Genomic DNA, 19,297 nt, shown 5'->3' on the forward strand with positions numbered 1-19,297 from the left:
CCTCTAGGCGGACTTAGTCCTTATTAATAATTTAGAAGATGTACACTGCACTATTGATATGGTTATTTTATATTACTTTGATGAACTATCTGATCCCATGATGGAATGTGTATTGCTTCTCCCAAATTGGGGACTCATTTTTAGAGAGATTGTTTAATCCTTAGGGAATATATTTTCCTTTATATAGATATTGTTAATGTATATCTATAAATTGAATAAATAAATAAAAAAAAATAATAATTTTTTTAATTCTGGATTATGTCTCCATTCTTAGCTGCAAACTTCAATGAACATTGTATAGTTATTTATGGTGATATAAGCAATAATTATCATTATCATTCCCTCTGTAATTCCTTACCTGAATAGCAGGTATAAATTCACCCTTTTTGTCCTGTTTGTCTGTCATAATTAGATTGTAAGATCTTTTGAGCAGGGAGTGTCTCTTTGGGGTTTAATGTGTCTGCTAGTGCTATAGAACTAAGTAGTAGATTTAAAACAAATCAGAGAAACATTTATTCACTCAACATGTAATTAAACTCTGGAATTTGTTGCCAGAGAATGTGGTCAAAGCAGTTAGCTTAGCAGGGTTTCAAAAAGGTTTGTATAATTTCCTAAAAGATGGCTTGGGGAAATCCACTGCTTATTCCTAGGATAAGGTGCATGAAATCTGTTTTTCTCGTTGGGATCTCACCAGGTGCTTATGACCTGGGTTGCTCCTTTCCTGAATCCTCTCTCCTTGGTGTTGAGGAAACCATCGCCCACGGCTGTTCAGTGGCTTCCTTCTCTTTCCTACAATAGTTCATCATATCTCTCTCTCTATCCCTTCTGGCGGCATCCAGCATCACTATCCCCAATCTCTTTTTTCACTGTGATGCTCAGCATCTCTCTCCTTCCTTTCTTCCCCTCTGTGTTCACTTTCAGAATCTCCACCACCACCATTAACATGAGGTGTTTAGAGGCTTTCCCTCCCTTCTCTACCACTTTCAAGGTAACATTGGTAGAGGTGGTGTCTACGAAAGATACATCATGATTGGCATGGGGTCTTGAGCATCCACACATGTTCAAGATCCTGCATCAGCCACAATGAATCTTCTATGGATGCGATGACTGCAGCACTGGTACCACCCTAGACAGACAACTAGTCTACCTATTGGACAGGCTAGCCCTCCTCCTGCTATGAAAAATGTACTTCAGCTAGAGATATGCTCCAAGTAATTAGCAGAGAAGAAAAACGAAGAAAACTCTTATTTCTTCTCACTTCCCCTATTTTCAATGCAGTATAGTTTTAGACCACAATGGGGTATGCTTTGGTTTACGGTACGATATGTTTGTATTTTTTATAGAAATATAAAAACATGATGGTAGATAAAGGCCAAATGGCCCATCCATTCTGCCCAACTGCAGTAACCATTATCTCTTTCTCCGAGAGATCCCACGTGCCTATCCCAGGCCACTTTGAATTCAGACACAGTCTCTGTCTCCACCACCACTGTTCCACGCATCTCCCACCCTTTCTATAAAAAAGTATTTCCTTAGATTACTCCGGAGTCCATCACCTCTTAACTTCATCCTATGCCCTCTCATTGCAGAGTTTCCTTTCAAATGAAAGAGACTCTAATCATGGTTTTGCTTTTCTTCTGATAGATGGAATATAAATGGAAAAATTAAATCTATAAAACAAATGTCTTTGGGCCCAGGGCGCTACTCGGCCAAAGTCGGCAGCATCCAAAGTCCATTCTTGAAAAATACGTCCCCAAGTTTTTTGTGGGGGAAATCATCTACTACTACATCCAGCCGTTTATCTTTATACTGCGTTCTCGTCCAAAAAATCATCCAAGTCCCAAACGCCCAGAACAAGACCTTTTGGACGTGAGAGCGGCCAGCAAAGTGATGGACTGGCCACTCAGACATGGCAACAGAGCAGTGGTGCACCTTATAGGGCACTGCTGTGAACTTCTCAAAAAGGGTGCCACATAAATATCTCACCACAACTCTTTTACAGGCCATGGTAAGCCCCCCCAAAACCTACTATCTGTAACCTGTCTATTACCCCAATAGCCCTTATGACTGGAAGTGCCACCTATTTGGCAGTACAGCAGGGTTGTTTTTTTTGGTAGACTCGCATTTTCCATCATCATTGCAGAAGTTAGTGTGGTTTATGGGCCTGGGTCCTCCTCTCTATGGTTCACTAGCCCACCTCTATGCGGCTCTACTATGCTTTCCTATGCCAGATGCTGATGTTCTGGAGGCAGGTATGTACGTTTTTAAGGTGAGGGGGTGTCAGTGATCACTGGGGGAGTGTGTGGGGGTCTGTAATTTGTGTCTACAGTGGTTATATGGTCACTTTGGTACTTTAGATCGCCTAAGTCACAACATATAAGTTCCGTCTAAGCGGTTTCTTCAACTTTCCATTATCCCTGTACTACGACTATGTCTAGGTTGGCCCAAATCCCACCCTAACCACTCCTCCAAAACCACCCCTTTCAGCTCTGGGATTCAAAGGCCTAAAAAGTCTCTGGCTACATCTAAAACCCCGTTTAGATATCGGCACTTGGGTGACCTCTCTTTTAGGTTGTCCAAGTGCCTCTTTGAGTGGGTTTTTAGACGTATATCTGTTTTGATTATGAACCGCATAATGTCTTGGACATAAACACATCTGCTCCCTGCAAATTTATTCATGGCATATGACATCAGCTCTTCTTATGTAAAGGCAGAGGCATCTTTTACTGCTCAACAGTTGTTCTACTTTGAATGAATGTGTACACAAATGCCCATAAGAACCCCGGTACTGGTATCAGTCCCCTATCTACTGTGTGCATCATCCACCTTTCAGTGTAATCTGTAACCTTCAAGCTGTGCAGGTTACCCCAAGTGCTTTCTCATAGATGGGATGGTTTAGGGGTTGTATGTGCAGATTATCAGCCAGTACTTGGGACCTCTATCAAATTTTTATAGGGTAAATTAAATATTAGGCTTGAAGCGGTCCAGAGGAGGGTGACGAAAATGATAGGTTTGCGACAAAAGACGTATGAGGAGAGACTGGAAGCCCTGAATACGTATACCCTAGAGGAAAGGAGGGACAGGGGAGAGATGATTCAGACGTTCAAATACTTGAAGGGTATTAACGTAGAACAAAATCTTTTCCAGAGAAAGGAAAATGATAAAACCAGAGGACATAATTTGAGGTTGAGGGGTGGTAGATTCAGGGGCAATGCTAGGAAATTCTACTTTACGGAGAGGGTGGTGGATGCCTGGAATGCGCTCCCGAGAGAGGTGGTGGAGAGTAAAACTGTGACTGAGTTCAAAGAAGCGTGGGATGAACACAGAAGATTTAGAATCAGAAAATAATATGAAATATTGAACTAAGGCCAGTATTGGGCAGACTTGCACAGTCTGTGTCTGTATATGGCCGTTTGTTGGAGGATGGGCTGGGGAGGGCTTCAATGGCTGGGAGGGTGTAGATGGGCTGGAGTAAGTCTTAACAGAGATTTCAGCAGTTGGAACCCAAGCACAGTACCGGGTAAAGCTTTGGATTCTTGCCCAGAAATAGCTAAGAAGAAAAATTACAAAAAAAAAATAAAAATTTAAATTGAATCAGGTTGGGCAGACTGGATGGACCATTCGGGTCTTTATCTGCCGTCATCTACTATGTTACTATGAGATAATTGATTTGTGTTGCACCCACTGATATTGTATGAAGGATGGTTTATCAAATGTTTTAAACTACTGGTACATCTGCATCTAACTGCTCTTACCTGCACAAGAAACCGGGAGCTCTAGGAGGTGGATTGCTGCAGGAGCGATAGGAAGTGCTCTGTGTTTGCAGGTCCTTATCAAATAAGCCAACTGGAGAAACTCATTCCTTCTTTCCTTTGTATTAGCTCTTCCACAACAGAAGATGAAAGTGAGAAACGTTCCTTGAGTTTGGTGTTAGAAAAGTAAGATGTTCTTTCTCTCGTGGCTCTAGGGAGGAACCTGGGACGGCTGGATGATGAAGGCTGCCATTCCACACTTGGTTCTCTTCTCGGCTGCTCTCACTCAGAGCTTGAAGGTTGTAACTAAAAGGGGCTCAGGTAAGTGCCTTCCTCTCCTTCCTTCAGATGTGCAAAATAATTAATTTTGAGATGTGCATCTTTCATAACCATTAAGAGACTTTCAGCGCTATATGATAAACAGTAGTAGATTTGGGCTGGAAATGCTTTCTGTATGCTGATGACATTTAATTGATCATCCCAGTACCATATTTCTCCATATAAAGGCCAGGGACTATATATGGGTTTTGTAATTGAAACAGTGGGTGCGGCTTCCTTATATGGGGCGGCCTATCTAACGACATCGTAGATAAGCCGCCCCATTAGTAGACCCCCCTGTACCTTTTAAAATAATGCAGCTCCTTCGCTGGCCTCCTGCCTCCTGCAATGTCGCGGCCGCAATGCAGGGCAGGAGCGATCTTTTCAGCGTCCAGCCACCACCACGCTGCTTCCTCAATGCCTGTGTCGGTTCATACAGGACTCATGAGAACTGACATAGGCATTGAGGAAGCAGTACGGTCGTGCCTGGACACTGAAAAGATCGCTCCTGCCCTGCACCACGGCCGTGACATTGCAGGAGGCAGCCGGAGGAGATACGATATTTACCGGGGGGGGGGGGGAGGAGGGAGGGATGTATAGGCCACCCCCATATAGTTTTAAAACTCTTAGATAAGCTGCAACTTGTAAAATGGGGGGCTTATCTAAGAGTTTTAAAACATATATAAGCATTTTTTTGCGGCCTATATTCGGGGAAATACGGTATATAAATCAGATGTAGCACCGCGATCCCTACGTTCTGGAGAAGAGCCCTTGTTGGAAATCCCTTCTTTTACAGACATTAAATATGGAGTATCAGGGTGAGAATGTTTTCAGTGATGGCTCTTAAGGAAGTGAGAGCAGAGATGGACATTTGTAAATTTAAGAGAAAATTGAAGATGCTCTTTTGATGATATTATGCTGTTAGTCTCATGAGGTATTTGGGGCAGAAATGTTGTTATCAGAATTCTTCTTGAAATGATGGATGTGTTCTGTAAACCGCTTTGACTTGACTTCATAGTCAATATCCCCCTCTTTTAAGCGCTGGCCATGACGGTAACAGCTCAGACGCTCATAGGGCTTCTGTGTGTGTCGGAGCCGTTACCACGGCGGCTGGCGCTAAAAACGCTAGCGTGGCTTTGTAAAGGAGGGGGTATAAGCGGTTTAGAAATTCTAAATAAAGATAACGATATGTTAAGACGTGTTCTGATGGCAGAGAGAGAGAGAAAAGACAGTGTCGTAAGCAGAGTTTTGCTGATTCTTCAGGTGTGCCGACTTCGGCTCGACACCCTGAGGGAGCAAAATGCCAAAACCGAGCAAAATAGAAGCGCGGAGGGAATCGGGAAATGACGGGTCAGAGGTTTTCATCTCTGTGGGGCTGTGTTGAGTCCACTGAGAGAGAGAGAGAGAGAGAGACACAGCAGGTTCTCCTACATGGGTCAAATCCTAAGTGAAATGATGAATCGTCATCATTAAAGCAGAACATAGTCAGCCTCACCACGCTGCTTATTTGCTCATTTGAAGAGAAAATGAATTTCTGGATCATGTTTGTTCTTCCCATAGGAAGGTGGGGCTTCAGGATATCTGCAGTGAATTTGCACGTCATAAATCTGCAGATGGTTTTTTTGCTTGTTCTGAACTCCTGGATAATTTGGGGTAGATCAGGGTCATTTTAAGGATCGTTCCTGTACTGGATGTTTAAACACTTGGTTTTTCTTCCAAATGAGGATCAAATGCTTTCCAATTTTGCATAAAAGTTTATGAAACATGTAGAAAATAAGCTGATGGTTGTAGTTTATTTTATGTGTCTACGCCGTGCTGTAAACTGATGTCAGTATTTGGTTTTTTTGTAACAACATTTAATTGAAGTTTTTCAAATACAGAAATGTACAAAACAATATAATGAGCTTCAAAATTTCAAGTCATATATAGTGGAGTCATCTGAGGTTAACATTTAAGTCCTTACAAAACTCTGGCAATATTATTTTGTTTGAACGCTATTAGTTCTTCCTGTTTCCTAATGACACAAAGGCGATTCATGGAAGTTAAGTTTAGAGTTATCCTTCCAAAAACAGACAATGCAATCCTAAAGTCAAAGAGTTTGAGGAATGATGATGGTAACGAGATATCGGGGTTTGAGGAACACAGTATGATGGACTTATAAGACAGAGGTAACGTAATATTCTTCATCCTATATAATAAAACGCTAGCCGCGCATGCGCACTCCTGCCTGCATGCTTCCGTGATCCGTAGGTCCGTGGCAGGCAGGAGAGCGGATGGTGGTTAGGGCCCACACTGGAGCGCTGTGGCCGACCCAGGATCGTGGGAGGATGCGCCGCGCAAAGTGCTGCACACGTACTAGAGGGGGAGGGACATACCGGTTCTGCACATACCGGCACAAACCTCCCTCCAGCGTTGGCAGCCGTAGCACGCTAAACAGGCTTCTTCGGGCTTTCTCCTGCAGTTGAGTCTGTCTGCCGCGTCACTGATGACGTCATTAATGACATGACAGAGGGACTCAACGGCAGAAGAAAGCCGCGAAGCAGCCTGTTTAGCTGTGGCTGCCAACGCTGGAGGGAGGTTTGATATTAAAGTCATCTTGCTGGGAGGGTTGCAGAGTCAGCGGGGGTTGGGCTGGGAGGGGAGAGAAGCGTCTGCCTCGGGTGCTTCAGGCAGCAGCAGCGTTTACAATTCGCTGCTGTTGCTGACTTCAGGCCTTCCTCTCTGGCCGGTCCTGCCTACTTCCTGTTTTCATGAAGACAGGACCGGCCAGAGAGAAAGACCTGAAGCCAGCAACAGCAATGAATTGTGAATGCTGCTGCTGCCCAATGAAGTAGTTAAATGAGGAAAGGGAGCAGAGGGGGAGAGAATGGCTTGGAGGGAAGGAGGAAGGTATGCCAGACCAAGGCAAAAGGAAGGAGGAGATGGAGAGAGGCCATATGGAACAGAGAGAGAGAGGGTGGACACTGGATGGAAAGAGAAGAGAGGGGCAAGACAGAGGGTGAACAGTAGATGGAAGGGGTAGAGAGAGGGAGACACACCGAATGAAGTGTGGAGGACAGGGGGAGCAGACGTTGGAAGGAAGTGGGGAGGAGAAAGAAGAAAGGCCACATGCAGGACTGAGGGAAGAGGATAGAGTTAGAAATAAAGATAGACAGACAGGGGGCCAGGGAAAGACACAGACAGAAAGAATGACAGCGTCCAAGGAGAGAGAGACAAATTAAAAAAAAAACAACAAAACAGACAGACAGACATCTACTCTAGCACCCATTAATGTAACGGGCTAAAACACTAGTAGGTATTATAAATTTGTAAAGTCGGACATGAATAAAGGAGGTGGGTGAGATTCCCAGGTTGCTGAAAACAAATATAATTTCCTTGCTATTTTAGTAGGGGGTCCAATAAGCTCTATGGAAGGTCAAATGATCTTGCTGAAAATGCCCCAAATGACTTATTTGCTTATTGTGTACTTTGATGAACCCAAATCCTGTGATGTAACTGGATGCTCATGTCGATAGGAGAAGAACCTGATGGTTCCTGAGATGTCCATGGTTTCTCTGCTCTTTTTTTTTTTTTTTTTTTTTGGGGGGGGGATGATGATTTTATTTTGTTTTCTAGTGAAACTGTGTCTTGTGTAATATTTAACACCCCCTCCCCTCTTTCACTAAACTGCGATAGCGGTTATTAGCGCAGGGAGCCACGCTGAATGCTCCGCGTTGCTCCCGACGCTCATAGAGTCAGCACAGCTCCCTGTGCTAATAACCGTTATCGCAGTTTAGTAAAAGGGGGGGGGGAGGGGTTAGTTCTGACATGTGCAGCTATGTTTAAAACTTGCATCATTTTCCTTAAATTTAAAACCGCTTCCTACACTCGCTCTTCAATGGGATAAAGTTATAACTTACTTAGGTATTCTGCATGATCAGTCTCATGGATCTCGTTGTGTAATTCTGAATATTTATCAGTCAGGCATGGCGGGGAGGGATTAAATTCTGGCTGGGTAGTTAGTTCCAGGCCCAATTTAGACACTTGGGCATCACTCAGAGTTGGACCTGGTTGCAACAAGGCAGCCTGGATACTAATCCAAGCGATGGTACTGGCTTTATCCTGATTCTGTCCCAGATTGTCCCAACACTTCCCAGACAGTGTGTTTGGGTTTCTAGTGGCACGATCTGGGTATAACCTGGTCAAGCCCGTGTGAGGGTCTTCCACCTGGTTAAGCAGTCCTGTGCAATGGAGCTTACCGCTTTCATAGCTTTTTGAAGATCTCATCCTTGTAAGTAAGCACATGCATTGGTCCTGATAACTGGAATAATATTCCATTGTATATTAGGCAACGGAGAGACCAGAATACTTTAAAAAAGAATGTTAAAATGATATTTATTTTGGAAAATGAAACGTGAGTGTTGAACACTTATTTTTTGTTTGGACTGGTGCTGGATGACATGATTAAGGGGAGGGTCTTGTAATTATCTGTTATCTATGGATGCCTGTAATTTTAATTTATGTTTGACTTTTGTGACCCACTTTGATGGAATAGAAGAAATGACTGGTGAGATAATGTAATTGTCTAATTTGAGGTTACTCCATTTTCCCTTTCACTCACACGTGTCCTGGTGCTCACACATGGGGAAAGTGTACCAAGTTCACAGGGGGTGGATCACTGGCGGCCACTCATATCCAGCCTGGGTGACGGTCGCAAGTCATATATTTGCTTCTGATATTTACTTTGAAATCCAGGGAGGTTTTGAATGTGGAGAACAGTACTGGATGCTACGGTCCACCTTGGGGGTTAGTGCCCCAAAAAAGAATCTAGGTGTCGTAGACAATACGATGAAAGCTAATCACCTCTGTATTGCTCCATGGTGCGACCTCATCTGGAGTTTTGCATTCAATTCTGGTCTCCTTATCTCAAGAAAGATATAGAAGAGGTTCAAAGAGCGACCAAGATGATAAAGGGGATGGAACTCCTCTCCTATGAGGAAAGACTAAAAAGGTTAGGGCTCTTCAGCTTGGATAAGAGACGGCTGAGGGGAGATACGATTGAAGTCTACAAAATCCTGAGTGGACTAGAACAGGTACAAGTGGATCGATTTTTCACTCCGTCAAAAATTACAAAAACTAGGGAACACTCGATGAAGTTACAGGGAAATACTTTTAAAACCAATAGGAGGAAATATCTTTTTCAATCAGAGAATAGTTAAGCTCTGGAATGCATTGCCAGAGGATGTGGTAAGAGCGGATAGCGTAACTGGTTTTAAGAAAGGTTTGGACAAGTTCCTGGAGGAAAAGTCCATAGTCTGTTATTGAGAAAGACATGGGGGAAGCCACTGCTTGCCCTGGATCAGTAGCATGAAATGTTGCTGCTCTTTGGGATTTGGCCAGGCACTAGGTACCTGGATTGGCCACCATGAGAACAGGCTACTGAGCTTGATGGACAATTGGTCTGACCCAGAAAGGCAGACAGGGGAGATTCCCTAGAAAAACTCAGAAATAGGAGAAAGCAGTCAGAAGGGCAACGGTCTGAAGAGCTGAAGTGCAATGGTGAGTCTGAGAGGGAGCACCCTTTGCAGTACTCAAGGAAGAAGCTAGTGAAACAGCTGCAGGTGAAGTCCAGCAGCACAACTGGAAAAAGATAAATCCCAGTCTGTTTCCAGACAAGTCAAAATGGCTGAACCGAAAACAGGCAAGACCATGAGATCCATCAGATTCATGGGGAGTCTTTGCTTGACTCTTTATAATTATGTACTTGTTGGGGGGGGGGTGATTTTGTCTGCACCTACCAAGCAGAAGAAGGTGGAGAAAAAGGTATCTTGAACTGGTTTAGTTGATGACATACGTCGTGACAGGCCAGTACTTAAGTTGCTGAAAACCTCCGAATAGATGGTCTGTCTTAGGGAACACCCAAGCTTTTTTATTTGCTGTCAACAGAGCGCAGAATATTCCTATCCTTTTATTGACGGCGTATCCTTACCTGGGGAATGGCTGTCATTATCTAATCTAGTCTTCGGTTTATATACCGGGTCATCTCTCATCGGAGCTCGACTCGGTTTACAAGTCAAGAGACTAGAACATACATAAAATAAGGAGAACTAAAAGATAATAAATATGAGTTTAGTCTAATTATTGCATCAACCTACATCCCTTTTCCTATCGGTTTAAAGATATGTTTAGTTCAACTGACCAGTTCCAGCCAGCAGTTTTTATATTTCTGCATCCAGCACAATCAATAACTCACTGTATAACTACATCTCCCCCACCAAAATGCTTTACTCTAAGTCTCAGCTTTTTAGTTATTAGGGTTTGGGGGATAGAATTGCCAACTCATTCCAGGTCAACCAGATTGCTCCAGTTCTGGTTTTACCGCACTGTAGCTCTCGGGGAAATCACTGGGGCACAACCCCACAGTTACAATGAGGGTGACTTGCAAGTGTCCCTCAATATCTCTCCTCACTTATCTCTCGCTATGCTTCCCCCCTTGACCCCCCCCCCCTCCCGTGAACTCTGTTCATCAGGTAAGTCCCTCTTATCTGTACCCTTCTCCTCCACTGCCAACTCCAGACTCCGTTCCTTCTTTCTTGACACACCTTATGCCTGGAACAGGCTGCCAGAGTCAATACGTTAGGCTCCGTCCCTAGCAGTATTCAAATCCAAGCTAAAAGCCCACTTCTTTCAACTCTAACTCCCACCCACTGCTGGATACCTTTACCCTTCGTATCATTCCTCCTGCTAGAAACTCCCCAACCCTGAGATGTCTTGTCTATCTGTCCAAATTAGATTGTAAGCTCTTCTGAGCAGGGACAGTCTATTAAACGTTACATGTACAGCACTGCGTACACCTTTCAGCACTGTACAAATGATAAATAGTAGTAGTAGGGCAAAACCAGGCCTGAAGCAGCCCCTTTGGGCAACCCCCAAATGCTGTTGGGGAAATCTGAATTGAATTTCAGAGTGGAGGGGCTTCCTCTATGCTAGAATGAAAGGGGAGGTATTAAAGGCTAACTTGGAAGAGTAGGGGTGACTTAAGTTGGCATAATGGGTTAATCAAAAGCCTTATAAACCCAGGCCAACTCTTTTTGCAAACCGCCTAGAACTGAAAGGTATTGGCGGGATAATAATGGTTCGGGGACATGTTTTGCAGCAACTTGGACATCATTTTTGACAGACCTTTCCAACTACTTCTATGAGAAACATTAACAATAATGCAATGACTGCATTTCCCATCGCAGTGAATTTTGCAAGAGAAAACCAAGTGAAAAGGATCTGATTTGGATACATCGGAGATTAGTTCAGTTTCCATAGTAATTAGACTAACTAGCTTTTTGCCTGGTTTGGTTACCATGGTTATTCCTGGTTATTAAATGTTCTCCGCGCCCTTGTGCCGTGTTTGACACAGAGTGAAATCTGAACTGAAGAAGTCTGTGTGCACAATGTAAAAAGCAGTAGAGAATTTGGATTGTATATTTGTTTAGGATTATGCTTTTTTTTTAACATTTCTACATAGAGAATCAATAGCTGGCTGACTTGTTATCTGAAGAAATTCAAGGTCAGTTTAAAACAAATTATTATAATTGTATTTATATGCCATATTTCCAAAAAATCACAATACAGAGGACTCCTCTAGTGAAATGGAGAAAACATAGAACAATAATTAAATATTACTATGGTGAGTGAATCCTCAGTGTGAGGTTATGAGCTCTAGAGTGCCAACCTCAAATAAGGAAAAAGCTCTCTTGCTCGTACATGGCCCCAATGAGACCAGAGGAAAATTATCTCCCATTGTTTAGCCATACACTATCAACGGATCTCGCTAGCGTGCAATCAAAAGAACATGTGCAATAACGTCTGCAATCGGTCGAAAGGAATGGAAAACAAAGATGAAAATCTTTTAATAAGCTTGATTCGCTCTATGGTATGGCCACAGCTTGAGTGTTCAGTTCTGGTCACTGAATCTCAAAAAAGATATAGGGGCAACGAAAATGATAAAAGGGATGGGACAACTTCCCTATGAATAAAGGCTAGAGCTGCTAGGGCTCTTCAGCTTGGAGAAGAGACGACTCAGGGCTGACATGATAGAGGTCTATAAAATACTGAGTGGACTGGGAAGGGTAGATGCGAATCCCTTGTTCACTCTTTCCAAAAATACTAGGACTAGGGTACATGCGATGAAGCTACTTAGTAAATTTAAGACAAACCAGAGAGAATATTTCTTCACTCAATGTGTAATTAAACTCTGGAATTTGTTGCTGGAGAATGTGGTGAAATCAGTTAGCTTAGCGGGGTTTAAAAAAGGTTTGGAGAATTTCCTAAAAGAGAAATCATTAGGCCATTATTGAGATGGTTTGGGGAAAATCCGCTGCTTATTCCTAGGATAAGCAGCATAAAATCTGTTTTACTACTTGGAACCTGGGTTGGCCACTGTTGGAAACAGGATATTGGGCTTGATGGAATTCTTATGTGAGCCATTGTGACATCACTGTTGCAGATGCTGGTGGAATGAAGCTTTATGACATCACAATCTGAGCTCTGGAATGTTGCTACTATTTGGGTTTCTACCAGGTACTTGGGATCTGGGTTGGCCACTGTTGGAAACAGGATATTGGGCTTGATGGTGAGGAACTATGGGACCAAGAATGAGTAAGAAAACAGATCTTAATTAGGAGCTTGGACATCCTAAATTCCTTTGAATGCAGGTCTTGTATTACTGGAAAACTCCTTTCTAAGGTGGCATCTGTTCTATCATCCAACAAGTAGCCCGATTAAATGTATTAATAAATTAATGGCCATATGCCCTGGCAATCTGCGCAGCACAAGGAGAGTTGCTGGTTTCATCCAAGTACCAAACGATTCCTACAATGCATTTTGCTTTCTTGATTGACGTCGGCAGTTTCTCATGGCTTCTGGGTATGGGAGAGATGACAAATGTGAGAAAATGCCTGAAGTAATTGAGAATCTCCCCCCACATCGAGATCTTACACATCTGTGTGCTTTTAACACCTTTCTACAGTGTGATTCACCCACTCCAAAGAGCTCAGATTTTTTTTCCATTTAGAGATCGTTAAGCATAGGTGTAGCATCACATTTCAAACAAAGCTAATCTTTCATCTCCTTGTCCATATGCCTTCGTAATTTTTCAGCAGCAGATATGGAAAATATTAACTGTACAATTTTACAGAATGCAAAAAAAGCCCTGAGCGCTGTGGGACAGTCGAGCACTCCAGGCAAAGGGGATCTTATGAGTTAAACTAAAACAGCAAGCATTATTGTGTATAGGAGGGGCCGCTGAAAAGTTATCAGCCCAAACAAGAAGAGAGTGATGTGGAGCCATGAAACACAAGTTATTCCACACTTTTCTGGACACTTTTTGTTTTATTTCATATTATTGAAACGAAAAGTGTCCAGAAAAGTGTGGAATAACTTGTAAGTTTCATGGCTCCATATCATTCTCTTCTTGGTTGGGCTGAGAACTCTTTCAGTGGCCCCTCCTATTGTGATGTCATAATGCCTCATTCCACCAATGCCTAAGAGCCAATCTCATTGATGATGTCACAATGGCTTGGTTTCCCTATACTTTGCCCATTTACTAGATGCATATGCCTCATTGAAATGAAAAGTGTGGAATAACTCCTAAGTTTCATGCTCCACATCACCCTCTTCTTGGTTGGGCTGGGAACTCTTTCAGTAGCCCCTCCTATTGTGATGTCATAATGCCTCATTCCACCAATGCCTAAGAGCCAACCTCATCGGTGATGTCACAAAGGCTTGGTTTCCCTATACTTGTGCCCATTTACTAGATGCATTTGCATCATTGAAACAAAAAGTGTGGAATAACTCGAAAGTCGATGTCGATGACGATGAAACAATCTCTTGTCATTGTTTCCTTTTGGTTGAAAAAGTTCAAACTGCTGTTTGGGAAAACCTTCCTCCCATTGGATCTCTTTTTGAGCATAGGGGAAGTGATGGAGACAAAAAAATGGAGAGGCAGTGAAGCTGAAATTAATCATGTACAAAGGAGAGAAAGGGCACAGGGCAGACAGTTTATTGAAGGAACATAGAAAGTGGGAAGATGACATATGGAAGAGAGAGAGAGGGCGGACACTGGATGGAAAGAGCATAGAGGGCAGTGGATGGAAGGGATGATACAGAGGGTGAACTAGATGGAAGGGGTAGAGAGAGGGGGACAGACACTGAATGGCAGTGAGGGGGAGAGGGCAGACATTGAATGGCAGGGGATGAGCGGGGAGCAGACTGGCAAGAAGTGGGGAGGAGAAAGAAAAAAGGGCACATGCTGGATTGGGGGAAGAGGATAGAGTTAGGTACTGGAAGGGGTGAGGGAAAGAGGTGGCAAACTATAGGTAGATACAATGAAAGAGGGAATTTGAGGACTGAATAGTACGAAAGAATTTAGACAGGCAAAAAATAAATTGAGAAGGAAGACCAGGGAAGAACAGGAGGAAGGGAGCGGAGAGAGATATCAGATCTGAGGGGAGGAAAGAAGGAGAGAGAGAGATGCTAAAATCTGCTGGGAGAGAGAGAGGAAGAGATGGAAGGGAGAGACAGATGCCATATGAAAGAGGTAGAGAGAGGGCAGGCAGTGGATGGAAGGAAGAGAATGATGAGAAGATGAGGAAAGCAGAAACCAGACAGCAAAGGTAAAAAAAAATTATATTTTATTTATTTATTTTATTTTTGCATTAGGATAAAGTATTATTGGAGCTGTGTTGATAATTGTTTATTAATAGAAAATGGAAATAAGGTGAACCTGTTTATTGGACTCATTTTAATACATTTTTTACTAATTCAGAGACCATAACTCCTTTCCTCAGGTCAGGACAGGGATACTGTAACAGCAGTATAGTTTACTGATCTGAAGAAAGAAGTTTTAACCTCTGAAAGCTAAGTGAGAAATTTATTAGTCCAATAAAATGACGGGCACTAAATTTTCTTCCCATCATGCCCCATGCCTTCTACCCATATGCAAAACATAAATTGGTGGGCTTCCCAAAGCCCTCCCAGCTGAAGATTTCTTCATCTAGGAAGGAAGGGGAGTTTTGTTCAGAGATGTTTGGAGGTTGCGTAGAAGAAAAAATTCACTGGCACTGGTATAGTACGGTAATCTCTGTTGTTTGTGTTGAATTTTAAAATAAAAGAAGTAAAGAAGTAAATAAGAAAATGGGTAAATAAATGGGGGTGGGGCGGGGGCTCTCGATGAATTAATTCTGCCCTGGTGGGAGGCGGAAGATAAATGAACCCCCCTGTTAAAATACTACAGCCCCTCAAATCTGGAACTTACTTCCCATCTACCTAGGAGAGGAAACCTCATTCGAAAAGTCGAAATGTTCAACAAAGAGCTTTTGGAGACTTATAAGTCAGTTGACCAGCAATCGTACTCAGGATTTTTAACTCTGCTCCCTCTCTTTTTTTCCCCTTACATGTTTTCTATCCTATTAAGAACTGTAGTTCCTCCCTTTCTCTTTTTGTTATCGGTTTGTTATTTTTTTGTTTTTGGCATGTCTTGTATATGTGATTTTATTTATCATTTTGTATCACCTATTTTTTAAACTTGTAAATCGCTTAGAATTATTGATAAGCGTTCAATCAAATTTTGATAAAACTTGAAACTTGTTCCCGCAAGTGCAGTATACATGGTGTACACTGATTCACTATAACACAATGATTGAGAAATTGCACCTTTCAAACTGCCTTCTCTCATCTCCTCTCCCGATCACACATACCAACCCACGAACATGCATATGTGCTCACACACAAATTTGTACACCCCTACAAATGAGCACACATGTTATAGAACACATACGCAGACAAATATCTATACATGTACCCACCAGCCACCTAATGTAAGCGCATGCATTAACATGCAGAGGATTTGAAAAGAATTCAATGAGCCACGCTTTGCATGTTTTCCACACTTATTATCTATGGTGGGCCCTGATGTCTTACCTCTTAACTGTAGAGGCAATCTCCTAAATTTTTCACAAAGTTTGGCCTCCATGTTGATGTAATTTGAAATCATAGGAATAACTTTCATTGATCAATTGGATTTATAACTGATAAAAGCAGTTAGCTTAGCAGGGTTTAAAAAAAGTTTGAACTTGGGGAAATTCTCTGATTATTCCTAGGATAAGCAGAATATAATCTGTTTTACTCTTTGGGCTCTTGCAAAGTACTTGTGACTTGGATTGACCACTGGGTATTGGGCTTGCTAGATCTTCGATCTGGCCCAGTATGGAGCTCTTACACTCTTGTGGCATGATCTTCTGCCTTTATGAAGAGATTCACCCAAGGTGGTTTACCACAAATTTAGTGTGACATGTAAACATTTATATTGTGTTAACAGCATGACATCAGTAAAATGAGCAAATGTCAGCATAATACACAGAACGAGGTCAGCCTGGACATATGCAAATTACATTTTTGTAATAGCAGCAATGAATGCATTAGAATATTAATACAACAGAAGTATGATAAATGTCGGCAGAATATCCTGTGACTAGAACACTTTAAAAGACAGTCAGCGAAGAAAGACAACCAGATAAGCAATCCACAGTTGAATAATACAAGCAAGGAACCAAAAAAGAGAAATACTGCAGGGTAGATGTTCGTGATACCGGATTTAATGATTCACTTTGTATAATCAACTGCATCCACATAGTTTGAAGAGTTTAGAAGGGTATGGAAACAACACGGGCCGTGTTTCAACACTATTGTCTTAGGCTTAGTGAAAATGTGGATAAATTGAAAAGTGAAAGGTCTGGAACGCTCTAAACAAACGCTGGAGGTGCATGCGAACATACCCAAAGCGGATTCTGCAAGCGGAACCAGTATGAGCTGGTGCCTCCAGAACCGGCGTCAGTCGCGAAGGTTGCAGAATCACAGCCACATGTTAAGTAGAAACCAGAAATATAGGTCAAGGTTTTCCTGACCTACATTTCTGGTGTCGCATCCACAGGGGCTCCTATCAGCGGAAGTCATGCCCACATTGACTATAGGTGCCAGTAGGAGCCCCTGTGGACCGGACATTGCTGACCTGTTCTATATGTGCCTTTTTTTTTTTCTAATTTAGTTTTTAGTTGGTTTTAAACAACCTGGTCAATTACCGCATCATTTTTTGCCAATTAAACCAATTAGGTTAGGCGGCAAGAGGATGCCTACTGCGGTCGAACCATCTGCGGCCCTACAAGAATCAGGATCACGGTGTCAGTACATTAGAAACTAAAATAGGCCAAGTAATTATGGGTAAAATTTGCTATAATTATATGAAACATTAGCCTTTTCTAAATGATAGAAAGGTTGGGTTTTTTTTCATAAATACCATTTAGTTTGGAGGAAATTGCCTTTATTCTATGATTTTTTTTTTAAACTGATAATGTGGTTCAAGTTTTCAGGTTATTTTAATAGTAAATTTTTCAACTATATAAAAACATGATTTACTGACTTCGGCAGAAAATGGAATTATTTGGATACAAAAGTCAACAAGAATAAAGTGATGTTTCCAAATACTGCTACTCTTTAGCACTACCAGACACACGCAACACTACACAGAGTCACAATGAGTAAGAAAACCGTCCCTGCTCTAAAGAGCTTACAATCTGAACAGGATGTCATAGATACAGTTAAGGTGAAGGGTTAATCTGCTGGCTGGGTTGGAGGGCGGAGGGGAGTACAGGACAATCAAGCCATTGTGACATCATTGATGAGGTTGGCTCTTATTGGTGGAATGAGGCATTATGACATCACAAGCTCAGCTCTGCTTCCCAAAGACTGAAACTCTTCACACTACTATGAATTATTTCTATAGCGCTACCAGACGCACGCAGCGCTGTACAGAGTCACGATGGAGACAGTCCCTGCTCTAAAGAGCTTACAAACTAAACAGACAAGACAGACAAACAGGATGTAATGGATTCGGTTAAGGGGAGCGGTTAATCAGCTGGCTGGGTTGGTGGGCAGAGAAGTAGGGTTAAGGACTGAAATACCCCAATAATGAAAAAAAAGAGAGGAGGCATTTTTGGGGGTGGAGAAAAAGAATTCTGACATATCTGAGGGGCAACTCCTTGTGCTTGTGAATTGTCTGTGGTTTCATGTAACTCGCACAGATTTTGCGATTGTGCTGTCTATAAATATTATAAATGAATTTTAAAAATAGTCTGCATTTAAGGGCAGATTCTGCAAATGGCACTGTGAACGGAAGTCACCCCCAATCACACAATGATGCCATTTGCAGTATAGTGGCTTGCATGTAAAATAGGTGCCGTAAATGAAGGCCTAGGCTTTAAAGGCCTGGGTTGCCAGCGCTTTAGACGTGAATCGCGTCAACAGAGGCAAAGGTCGCTTCCGGCGTTGACCACCTGCTTTTCTAAAAGTTGTTTTAATTGGTTTCTAATTGACACAGTCAATTACTGCGCCGATTGAACTAATTAACCATTGCCACCTAACGATGCTGTTCAGAGAATTTGCTTTTAGGGAATAATACACAAATTTTGTCTCTAAATGCACATTAAATGGCAAAATTGTATGTTATTTACTGTAACACATATTAAAGTTGCATAATAATGAGATACAAAGCTTGCAAATTAAACTCTGGAATTCATTGTTGGAGAATGTGGTGAAATGAATTAGCTTAGCGGGGTTTAAAAAGGTTTGGATAAATCCTAAAAGAGAAGTCCATAGGCCATTATTGAGATGGCTTGGGGAAATCCACTGCTTATTCCTAGGAGAAGCAGCATAAAATCTGTTTTATTACTTGGGCTCTAGCTAGGTATTTGGGACCTGGGTTTGCCACGATTGGAAACAGGATACTGGGCTTGATGGATCCTCGGTCTATCCCAGTATAGCAACTCTTATGTTCATATTAATATGAACAGTGAAACTCACATCTTCTGGTGAACAACGCAAGATGTGTTAGACCAAATGTTGTGGCCCAGTGTTCCCAGGTATGGTATAGGGCCAACTCCCGACCCTGAAGCACCCTCTAGCTCAGTGGTTCCCAACCCTGTCCTGGAGGACCACCAGGCCAATCGGGTTTTCAGGCTAGCCCTAATGAATATGCATGAAGCAAATTTGCATGCCTATCACTTCCATCATATGCAAATCTCTCTCATGCATATTCATTAGGGCTAGCCTGAAAACCCGATTGGCCTGGTGTTCCTCCAGGACAGGGTTGGGAATCACTGCTCTAGCTCACCCTCTGAAGCCATACATAGTCTCTTCCCCTC

The 19,297-nt window shown here is 42.4% G+C and overlaps 1 protein-coding gene across 1 annotated transcript in view; it reads left to right on the forward strand.

Annotated features, from left to right (window-relative positions):
- Positions 1-19,297, forward strand: part of IL1RAPL1 (interleukin 1 receptor accessory protein like 1) — a 625,154-nt gene that overhangs the window by 69,576 nt on the left and 536,281 nt on the right. The window contains exon 2 of the mRNA XM_033950060.1: positions 3,968-4,073. Coding sequence (XP_033805951.1) covers positions 3,968-4,073 — 106 coding nt within the window. The remainder of the gene's footprint in view (positions 1-3,967; positions 4,074-19,297) is intronic.

Source organism: Geotrypetes seraphini, chromosome 6 (assembly GCF_902459505.1).
Source record: "Geotrypetes seraphini chromosome 6, aGeoSer1.1, whole genome shotgun sequence".
NCBI classification, from domain to species: domain Eukaryota; kingdom Metazoa; phylum Chordata; class Amphibia; order Gymnophiona; family Dermophiidae; genus Geotrypetes; species Geotrypetes seraphini.